Source organism: Oncorhynchus masou, chromosome 27 (genome assembly GCF_036934945.1).
Source record: "Oncorhynchus masou masou isolate Uvic2021 chromosome 27, UVic_Omas_1.1, whole genome shotgun sequence".
Taxonomy (NCBI): domain Eukaryota; kingdom Metazoa; phylum Chordata; class Actinopteri; order Salmoniformes; family Salmonidae; genus Oncorhynchus; species Oncorhynchus masou.
Genome location: NC_088238.1, coordinates 51958033 through 51970265, shown reverse-complemented (window position 1 = coordinate 51970265; position 12233 = coordinate 51958033). Strand labels below are relative to the sequence as shown.

Below are 12233 nucleotides of genomic sequence, written 5' to 3'. Positions count from 1 at the left end.
ACACACACACACACACACACACACACACACACGGGACGTTACCGATCCTCAGAGTGGCAAAGTGCTTGGATCTCCCACACTGTCAATTACATCCATTCAATCAACACACAAACTCCTCTAAAAGGCCTGTAGGCAGCTTGCAAGTGGGGCGTGTAGCCTTCAGCATTTTAATATAGTCCTTTAATAACACCATCCAACAGAGACTGTGCCACTCCACTCCTCTGTTTTTACCTCATATTCTGAGATCTACAGCTTTATGATGAAGTAGTAACAGTGAGCGTCCCAAATGGCACCCTATTCCCTAAATAGTGCACTACTTTGGACCAGAGCCCTGTGTGGAATAGGGAGTCAATTGGGATGCAACCAGGGAGATGGATGATAAAGAATAGGGGGGGGTCAAGATTACCCCTTAATTTTCATAGCAGGTTCCACAACCCTCTCATTAAGATATGCAAAGTATCTGTTATGAAGGTAAAATGGAAGAAGCTTGTTTGGGAATAGTGACATGTCCAAGGAGAGTGTGAGAGAGATATTTGTGTGTGTTGATGTACATTCAAAATAGCACATCCTGTGCTTGGCCACACACACACACACACACACACACAGACACACCCTTCACAGATAAAAGGGTTGCGGTCAGGTCTGCTGCGGTCAGGTGTGCAGCGTGGCCTTCCACCCTCCTCTCTCGCTCTCTCCGTACTTGTGGCCAATAGGACAGTGTGCACGACACGTCTCACACAAAGCAGGCTATGAAGTGCTGCTGCTACTGCTATCACATGGCTGTGTCCCTCCTGCAACATATCTCTCTATTCTATCACTGCTGCTATCACGTGTCTGTGTTCCTCCTGCAACATATCCCTCTATTCTATCACTGCTGCTATCACATGGCTGTGTCCCTACTGCAACATATCCCTCTATTCTATCACTGCTGCTATCACATGGCTGTGTCCCTACTGCAACATATCCCTCTATTCTATCACTGCTGCTATCACGTGGCTGTGTCCCTACTGCAACATATCCCTCTATTCTATCACTGCTGCTATCACGTGGCTGTGTCCCTACTGCAACATATCCCTCTATTCTATCACTGCTGCTATCACGTGGCTGTGTCCCTACTGCAACATATCCCTCTATTCTATCACTGCTGCTATCACGTGTCTGTGTTCCTCCTGCAACATATCCCTCTATTCTATCACTGCTGCTATCACATGGCTGTGTCCCTACTGCAACATATCCCTCTATTCTATCACTGCTGCTATCACATGGCTGTGTCCCTACTGCAACATATCCCTCTATTCTATCACTGCTGCTATCACATGGCTGTGTCCCTACTGCAACATATCCCTCTATTCTATCACTGCTGCTATCACATGGCTGTGTCCCTACTGCAACATATCCCTCTATTCTATCACTGCTGCTATCACATGGCTGTGTCCCTACTGCAACATATCCCTCTATTCTATCACTGCTGCTATCACATGGCTGTGTCCCTACTGCAACATATCCCTCTATTCTATCACTGCTGCTATCACATGGCTGTGTCCCTACTGCAACATATCCCTCTATTCTATCACTGCTGCTATCACATGGCTGTGTCCCTACTGCAACATATCCCTCTATTCTATCACTGCTGCTATCACATGGCTGTGTCCCTACTGCAACATATCCCTCTATTCTATCACTGCTGCTATCACATGGCTGTGTCCCTACTGCAACATATCCCTCTATTCTATCACTGCTGCTATCACATGGCTGTGTCCCTACTGCAACATATCCCTCTATTCTATCACTGCTGCTATCACATGGCTGTGTCCCTACTGCAACATATCCCTCTATTCTATCACTGCTGCTATCACATGGCTGTGTCCCGACTGCAACATATCCCTCTATTCTATCACTGCTGCTATCACATGGCTGTGTCCCTCCTGCAACATATCCCTCTATTCTATCACTGCTGCTATCACATGGCTGTGTCCCTACTGCAACATATCCCTCTATTCTATCACTGCTGCTATCACATGGCTGTGTCCCTACTGCAACATATCCCTCTATTCTATCACTGCTGCTATCACATGGCTGTGTCCCTACTGCAACATATCCCTCTATTCTATCACTGCTGCTATCACATGGCTGTGTCCCTACTGCAACATATCCCTCTATTCTATCACTGCTGCTATCACATGGCTGTGTCCCTACTGCAACATATCCCTCTATTCTATCACTGCTGCTATCACATGGCTGTGTCCCTACTGCAACATATCCCTCTATTCTATCACTGCTGCTATCACATGGCTGTGTCCCTACTGCAACATATCCCTCTATTCTATCACTGCTGCTATCACATGGCTGTGTCCCTACTGCAACATATCCCTCTATTCTATCACTGCTGCTATCACATGGCTGTGTCCCTACTGCAACATATCCCTCTATTCTATCACTGCTGCTATCACATGGCTGTGTCCCTACTGCAACATATCCCTCTATTCTATCACTGCTGCTATCACATGGCTGTGTCCCTACTGCAACATATCCCTCTATTCTATCACTGCTGCTATCACATGGCTGTGTCCCTACTGCAACATATCCCTCTATTCTATCACTGCTGCTATCACATGGCTGTGTCCCTCCTGCAACATATCCCTCCATTCAATCACAGTCAGAGAAGGTGGAGGATAAGTTCCTACACACACAACAGTAATGGCCCTTAAATATACTCGTCATTTATCTGTATTGTAATGTAACCCTTATTGTAGCAGGGAAGATCTCATCTCTCGTCATCATACACATTGTTTTGTACCGGTAGAGGTATGTAGCTATTTACTGCTGAATATTGCTTCTGCGCTGCTCTACCACACACACACACAATCTTACCTCCAGACGTCACTGCCCTTGGAAAAGGTTGAGGACTTGATGACCTCCGGTGCCATCCAGGCGTAGGTGCCCGCTGTGCTCATCTTGGTGGTCTTGTGCCACTCCCGCGCCAGGCCGAAGTCTGTGATCTTCAGAGTTATCCCTTCCATACAATCATTCTCCATAGGCTGGGCCAGGAGGACTGGGAGAGAGGAAGGAAAGAAAGACGTTTTTATCCTCCTTTACATTTTAGACATGTAACAGATGATCTTTGCCAGAGCGACTCAAGAGGAAAGGTCAGTTGTCCAACTGAATGTATTCAACTGAAATGGGTCTTCTGCATTTAACCCAACCCCTCTGAATCAGAGAGGTGTGTGTGTGGGGGGGGGCTGCCTTAATCAACATCCATGTCATCGGTGCCTGGGGAACAGTGGGTTAACTGCCTTGCTCAGGAGCAGAACGACAGATCTTGTCAGCTCGGGGACTCGATCCAGCCTTCCGGTTACTGGCCCAGCGGTCTAACCACGATCCAGCCTTCCGCCCCTTAGTTAGAGTATTCAAGTTAAGGTAGGAACAACAACCACATAGTAGTCATAGTGAAGTAAAAACATTCCTCAATAAAGCAGCTATCAGGAAAGAGAAGTAAGAAAAGAGAAGTGAAACCTGAATCATATTTACACAAGGACAATCTCCGACAAAAAAAAATATTTGTCAACCGAAAGTCGTCTGTTCTTTCAACAAATTGATTGGTAAAAAAAAGTTTTTTTTTTCAATATATAGACACACTATGTTTTTGAATAAAATCAACTATATGGTTTAAGCTTACGGTTTGATGAAATAAGACAAATGCCAAATGACAAGTGCTAGAGATCTAGATAACCAGAAGAAAAAAACCTGACCAAACTATTCTCCTCCCACTCCTGCTGGCTTTCCAGATTCTGTCATTCCTCTCCTGAAGTTGCCGGTAACAGGCTACACGAGGAGAAGCCATCTTTTCTCATAATGAATGCCAATCTACCGATCTGCATGCCAGTTATGGTTTTCATATGCACATTTTCGCAAAACAGTTTAATTTTATTTATAATATCTCATATCTCAAAATCATTGTCATTTGGTTAATCAACATTCTATCCAAATCTAAATGAAAATGATACAAACCTAAAAAGTTACTTCTATTGCCATTGCCAACTATGACAAATAGCATACATAAAGCCAACAAATAAAAAAACATTGCAGCCTGCAGGTAGACAATATGCTGATAAAAATAATTATCCTATCAATCATATTGGCTACACATGGCCTGTCTGCAAAAAACTTCAAACATTGCATCAACTTTTAACTTGGAACTGGCCCAAAGCCTGCCTAGTGAACTTGCAACATTGTATAAAATATTCTGGGCCCTCAGAGTTTCCAGTGCCAGTGAGCTCATGACAGACACAGCTGGAGGCTATTTGCACAATGGATAAGAAGCAGTGCTCGACTTGGGCAGGAGCTCACCGGAGCAGAGCACCTGCACTTCACATGTTCAACTGCTTGAGCTCCTGTTCCTCTTATAGAATATTAGCTCAAACGTATTGTGGAGATCCTGCATCTAAATATAAGCAGTACCAGCACCCAAAATGAGTTTTACTTTATGATGTTTCCACTGGATCAGAGCATGACATTATTCCCTTTCACATGGAGTGGTTATGGAAAGGGAGAGAGCTGGAAAGATTGTTATAATACATTGAGGAACTATTGTTATTCTCAATGGATGTAAAACAGACTGTGTTTGCTTGATGTTTGAGGTGGAGAAAATCTTACTTTGAGAAGCTCCACAGGTCATTAGTGGTGGTGTTTTAAGCCAATCAGAAATACTATCAGATCCCCAGGTAGCCTATAGGCCTACTTCTATGCATGAGCATCCTTAATCAACATGGACAGGAGCTCTCCAAACAAATGACAATGACTAAATTGACAAAACTCGTAAATGGAATGAAATAAACAGAAACGTGTTTCTCACAAGTGTAACAGAGGTTGTGCACTCTGCAAGCAACATGTCCATTCCGACGAGGAGAACAGGAAGACTGGAATAATAATATTGAATGCATTTAAAAAATGACCGTAACCAAAGTAACAAACATTGTAGATTAGAATGTAAATGTACTACAAGTGATATACTGTACAGTGCATTTGGAATGTATTTTCAGACCCCGAGACTTTTTCCACATTTTGTTATGCTAAAGCCTTATTCAAAAATGTATTAAATAAACAAAAATCCTCAAATCTACACACAATACCCATAATGACAAAGCAAAAAGAGTTTTTAGAAATGTTTGCAAATGTATTAAAAAATTAAAAGCAGAAATACCTTATTTACATAAGAATTCAGACCCTCTGCTATGAGTCTCGAAATTTAGCTCAGGTGCATCCTGCTTCCATTGATCATCCTTGAGATGTTTCTACAACTTGATTGGAGTCCTGGGGTATATTCAATTGACTGGATATGATTTGGGAAGGCACACATCTGCCTATATATTGACAGTGCATGTCAGCACAAAAAAACAATCCATGAGGTCGAAGGAATTGTCCTTGGAGCTCAGAGACAGGATTATGTCGAGGCACAGATCTGGGGAAGGGTATCAGCGGCAGGGACTGTGAGTAGTCAGGATCGAGGGAATGATGAACGGAGCAAAGTACACAGAGATCCTTGGTGAAGTCCTGAATGCTCTGGAGCAGGTTCTCAAACTGGGGAGAAGGTTCACCTTCCAAAAGGACAATGACCCTAAGCACACAGCCAAGACAACACAGGAGTGGCTTCAGGACAAATCTTTAAATGTCCTTGAGTGGCCCAGCCAGAGCCCGGACTTGAGCCCGATCGAAAATCTTTGGAGAGACCTGAAAATAGCTGTGCAGCACCACTCCCCATCCATCCTGACATAGCTTGAGAGGATCTGGAGAGAAGAATGGGAGAAAACTCCCTAAATACAGGTGTGCCAAGCTTGTAGCGTCATACCAAAGAAGGCTCGAGGCTGTAATCGCTGCCAAAGGTTCTTCAAAGTACTGAGTCAAGGGTATGAATTCTCATGCAAATATGATTTTTATTTATTTATAAAAACCTGTTTTTGCTTTGTCATTTTGGGACATTGTGTGTAGATTGAGGGAAAACTTTTTAAAATACATTTTAGAATAATGCTGTAATGTAACATAACGTGGAAAAAGTCAAGGGGTTTGAATACTTTCCGAATGCACGGAATGTAATGGGGAATTGATATACACTAACAATCCAACGCAAACAATTCACACAATGAAGTTATGTAACAATAAATGTGCACAAATTGGCGGGAGAGCCCGCATTCTGGAGAGGGATGTGCATTGTGCATCTTGGCGCATGGTCAATCCACAGTCTGCATTGGCCATGCTGCATTTATGATGATACGTCAGGGCATTCATACTTCTTGCCCTTCCCAGAGAAGTGCAGCGCTGTTGTCAAGGAAGTGAGTTTGTGTTTATACAGGATGTCAATGCGGAGCTATACAGAGCCCTGGCGCATTGTCACAACATTTGGGAGGCACATGGCGATGCGGTACAGAGCTCGATTTGGGCTCTGGAGGCGACGACCACATTTTCGGATCAAGCATAAATGGGCTTTTAGTCGAGGCCTCCATCATGGATGAGTTCGCTGAGATGGGCGCAAATACTGTACATATATTTGTTACTGCTCAACTAAAACAATCTCGGTCGCCCAAACAATCGACCAGTCAACTATTTGGGGTCAGCCCTAATTTACACTGGTACTGGCTTCAAAGGAAAGTGGGAATGAAGAAATTAAGACAGATTTCCTCAACACTCTTACTAAACTATTAAATGCATTAAGTAATTATAATCCAAATAAATGCATCATTGCAAAAGGGGATTCAGCACTTTTCCTGCATAATTGAGAAACTTCCATGCAAGACAAGTCTTAAAACCACACACACACGCACTCTTCCCCTTTACTCTTAGATCAGTGAGGTCACACTTATAATACAAAGAACAAACCAACATTGTAGTTTTAGACGGCTAAGATATGGGCTCTATATTATTGTATTTTATTATTTTACCCCCTTTTATTCACCCCAATTTCGATCTTGTCTCATTGATGCAACTCCCCAGCAGGCTCGGGAGAGGCGAAAGTCAAGTCAAGAGTCCTCCGAAACATGGCCCGCCAAACCGCGTTCTTTAACACCCGCCCACTTAACCCGGAAGCTAGCTGCACCAATGTATCAGAGGAAACTCCGTTCAACTGATGACTGAAGTCAGCCTGCAGGCGCCCAGCTCGCTAGCGCGCGATGAGCCAAGAAAAGCCCCCCGACCAAACCCTCCCCTAACGTAGCTGGGCCAATTGTGCGCCACCCTATGGTTACGACCAGTTGTGACACGGCCTGGGACCGAACCCAGGTCTGTAGTGATGACCTCAAGCACTGCGATGCAGTGCCTTAGACCGCTGTGCCACTCGGGGGGCCCCATGGGCTCTATTTTAACAACCCAGCATTGTAGTTTTACACTGATAATATATTATGTGTCATGACTGGCCTGTTCGGGTCAGGTTACCATGGATCACAGGGGGGTTATGACCCCTCTCAATGTTCATCTCAATGTGGATGGTTGGAATGTATGGTGGGCCTATGGATAATCTACCTCAGAATGGTAACATGTAATAAATGGACTTTGGGACAAAGTCAGCCGAAATGGTGGTAATAACGATAGATGGAATATGAAAATGAATGTTGTTTCTGCTATGTTATTAAAAGTTAAATGAGGATGTTATAACGAAAACAGTGTAACTTGAAGAGTTTTCATAATATGTACATGATGTTTACATACTGAGCGTTGTGCAGAAAAAGTCCAGATTCAAAGATAATGCCTCGTAACTAGATACATCCCAGAGAAAGTATAATAGTCAAAGATGGAAACGCCCCTTTCTACCCTGGAGTATAAAACATGAGTTCATTTATACATCAGACTAAAACGGACCACAGCTGCAGCGTGATCTAAGATAGTTCGCAACCCCACAAACGCAACGTGAGGAAGAGGGCAAAGGAACCTCTAAACAATCAAGGCTACGGTTGATTACTGTATCTAAAAAAGGGGAATTCAAGAAGAACCAGCCAGTTATGTTGTCTACTCGTCCCTCCTACCCAAGCTAGGAGCGTCGACACGGCTGATTAGCCTCCTCAGAAGTCCACTTTCACAAAACGAGTGCGAGGGAACAGAACACTAAGAGAAAGGACACTGCCATCATGTGGACAATCAGAGACTTACACCCGGTAACAAAGAAGGTGCCACCACCCGAGAAGGTTGCCGGCAAAACCTCCTAAGAGGAGCTCGGTCCACGAAGAGATACCCAATGGAGACCTTCAACAAGTAATTACATCATTATAATGTTGACCCATTAGAGCGGCAGTTCGGGGCAAGGTGTTAGAGCTAAACGAAGCATAGTTTACAAATGTTTCCAAGTGTGCTTTCCTCTCGTGCTCTCTCCCACTCTTTCTAAATCCCCATCTTGTGTAACACGTGTCATATTATGTTGGCCCGCTAGAGACCTGTTTCATTGTACTAAGTTCTAATCAATAGCCTAGACTGTGTGTTTGTGTATATTATCATTTAACTTGTTAATAAATAAATAATCAACTCAATTGGTGTGGTATGGAATGATTTAGTGAGAGCCGGGCTTGTGCAGATTTACGAATTATGTGACGTTCAGGATGAGACTGTAAAGGAAATTAATTGATTAGCGACTGCTGTAAAAATCTATATTCTGATATTCTTTGAGTTAATTTGGGAAATGGAAACTCATTTAACAAACGTTTCCCAAAGTGCCCCAGGTTACTGAGTTAATGATCACCTGATTAATTTAATCATGTAATTATAAACTAGGTTAATTATTTGATAAACAGCAGTTGTCACATTAATGTTACAACGTTATGACATGTGGCTCTATTTGAACAAACCTAATAAAATGGCACATTTAGGCGCAGGAGGAAACACTACAGATTCAGGGGTGTGTCAGAAATATTTGGCTATTTTCACTATCACAATAATCGGCACACTTGCTGGCGTTGCCGTGAAAGGGCTGTGTTTTAATTTTTTTTAAATTTTACCCACAGCTAGAACCCAGAGTCTCTGGTGGCACAGCTAGAACCCAGAGTCTCTGGTGGCACAGCTAGAACCCAGAGTCTCTGGTGGCACAGCTAGAACCCAGAGTCTCTGGTGGCACAGCTAGAACCCAGAGTCTCTGGTGGCACAGCTGGCACTGCGATGCAGTGAAAGGGCTGTGTTTAGGTATAAACAAGTTGTGGGTGTGTCGAGGTTTGTCTCCTCACCAGCCAATCAAAACTTACTCCATGGCAAAATATGTGGTTGCTTCAGATTGTGTATTTACAGTATTTTATGTATTGCCTTGGAATCAACTCTAATTCCAATGTTAGTCCGTTATAGTTTGTTAAATGGCTTACAGGAACTAAATAAAAATGTAGACTTTATATGTTAACTTGAACCCATTTGCAGTCCATATTGTTCTAAAAGAATTGTATGGCTTCAATACCATTCACACTGACATAGGGGCTGGGCCTACTGTAAATAACATTATGGCTGAGCAAGGACATGCCGAACATTGTCAATAAGCAAGATTCAATTAATTATTGTTAAGGCCTAAAAAAAAGAACAAATAATTTGAATCAAATTCTAAACAAAACAAACCAACAACTTGTTTTAAATAGACTATGTCACACTTACAGGCACCATCATTTCTCCCGTGGGAATATAATATTAAAACAACGCAGACTATGATGGGTTTTATGCACATCCAATATGCTCTCTCTGGTGTGGATATGCTCTCTCTGGTGTGGATATGCTCTCTCTGGTGTGGATATGCTCTCTCTGGTGTGAGATGAAGAGGTTGAAGCACTGGAAATAAGCCAAACATGCGGTAGGATTTGACCAACCCCATGCCCTCCTTCTTCCCTGCCCAAATGGGCATCTTCAGGGTGAATGACAGGCATCCAAAGTCCAGACAGAGAGAGTCGGCATTATGGAAGAATTTAAAGTGTTACAGGGAAGTAAGCCTTGTGCTATTTTCAGACACTTTCAGTTTATTTCAGGGTATAAGTGCCTGTTTTCTTTCTGTGTCTCTCTTGCTTTCTCTCTGTTTCACCCACAAACACACTCTGGATGCCTCCCTCTGTAGACATCTGCCTGGCAGCCCAGCGGGCGTGCCTTGTTTGACGTCACAAAGGAATGCATCACAAGAGTCTGGGGTGAGGGGGGGGGGGGGTAATCGTGAAAAGGCTCAGCTCTCACAATGAACAGTAACCTCTGCACCCTCACACAGTGCTCGCTCTGGCGCGCGCACCCACACACACACACACACACACACACACACTTCAACTACTAGAAAGATGGAGAGAACAGCGGCACACACAGGCATATGCACATGGTAACAACACACGCAGTGTCACACACAGCATCAAATAAACATGCATATTGTAAATACAGAGATGCCTTAGGAGGACTATCTAAAAACTGAGCATAGACACAGTTGAGAGCTGATTGCATTAAATTGTGTGATGAGAACCAGACAAATGCCCTCCGTCCCCGCTTGGCCTCTCTATTTTGTCTTTCCAAGAATCATACCGTTTTTCTCATTTATGTGCGTCAGACTTCCTCTCATTCAGAGGATTTACAGTAAAACCATTGTCTTAGAATCATAGGTTATCAGGTAACTACAGAAAAACAAACCAAATGGGGTTGATGAGACCTTAAGAGACAGGAGAATTTTCTTTGTCAATGTTGTTAGCTGCATGATGAGTCCTCGTCTTGGAAAGGCCTTGTAAGCGAAACGTAAACAATAAAACGAGTCTCCATTCCATCCATCAAATGTCGCTATTTTATGGTATTTTTTTATTTAACCTTTATTTAACTAGGCAAGTCAGGTGGTACCTGCCTCTCTGCCCAGCTCCAAACAATCAACCCCCTGACACAGGCAGGGCAACCAAACAGACGCCCGAAAGACGGCTGCTCCATCCCCATGGCAACAGGACTCTGTTTGGTATAGTTTGTTGTTCAGAAAACAGAGTAGGTCGTCACTTACTGAAATTACTCTCTCAGGAGCGACCTAGAAATGTATTTCCTGGCCCTGTATACAATAGATACCTATATGGGAAACAAGATATTTTTCTCTGTTGCATTGCATTGTGGGAAGAAAGATAAGGCATTCGGAAACCTAAGGGAACTCAAGCTATTTAACGTGTTACAGGGTAGTAAGCGTTGTGCCTTTTCCCATGGTTCACTCCAGACCTGACTGCCGTTGACCAGCACAAAAACATCCTATGACAGACTGCAATAGCACCGAACAGTCCCCGCGATATGCAATTGTTCGGGACGTCAGAAACCAATACACGCAGTCGGTCAGGAAAGCAACGGCTAGCTTTTTCAAACAGAAATTTGCATCCTGTAGCTCTAACTCCAAAAAGTTCTGGGATACTAAAGTCCATGGAGAACAAGAACACCTCCCAGCTGTCCACTGCACTGAGGCTAGGAAACACTGTCAGCACCGATAAATCTACGGCTGGCCATGCTTTCCTCCTGGCTACCCCAACCCCGGCCAACAGCTTCGCACCCGCCGCAGCTACTTGCCCAAGCCTCCCCTTCACCCAAATCCAGAAAGCAGAAGTTCTGAAAGAGTTGCCAAACCTGGACCCGTACATATCAGCTGGGCTAGACAATCTGGACCCTCTCTAAAACGCTGCCATTGTTGCAACACCTATTACCAGTCAGTTCAACCTCCCTATCGTATCATCCGAGATCGCTAAAGATTGGAAAGCTGCCGCGGTCATCCCCTCTTCAACGGGGGTGACACCCTAGACCCAAACTGTTATAGACCTATATCCATCCTGCCCTGCCTTTCTAAAGTCTTCGAACGCCAATTTAATAAACAACTCACTGACCATTTCGAATCCCACCGTACCTTCTCCGCTGTGCAATCCGGTTTCCGAGCTCGTCACGGGTGCACCTCAGCCACACTCAAGGTACTAAACGATATCATAACCGCCATCGATAAAAGATTTAAGACTGCTGCACAGTACATCGACCTGGCCAAGGCTTTCGACACTGTTAATCACCATATTTTCATTGGCAGACTCAACAGCCTTAGTTTTTCAAATGACTGCCTCGCCTGGTTCACCAACTACTTCTCAGACAGAGTTCAGTGTGTCAAATCGGAGAGCCTGTTGTCCAGACCTCTGGCAGAATCTATGGGGGTACCACAGGGTTCAATTCTCGGGCCGACTCTGTTCTCTTTATATATCAACAATGTCGCTCTTGCTGCGGGTGATTCCCTGATCCACCTCTACGCAAATGACACC

The 12233-nt window shown here is 43.9% G+C and overlaps 1 protein-coding gene across 1 annotated transcript in view; it reads right to left on the bottom strand.

Moving 5' to 3' along the window:
- LOC135516399 (mitogen-activated protein kinase kinase kinase 11-like) overlaps positions 1–12233 on the bottom strand; it is a 50755-nt gene that overhangs the window by 20973 nt on the left and 17549 nt on the right. The window contains 1 exon segment of the mRNA XM_064940677.1: positions 2872–3052. Coding sequence (XP_064796749.1) covers positions 2872–3052 — 181 coding nt within the window.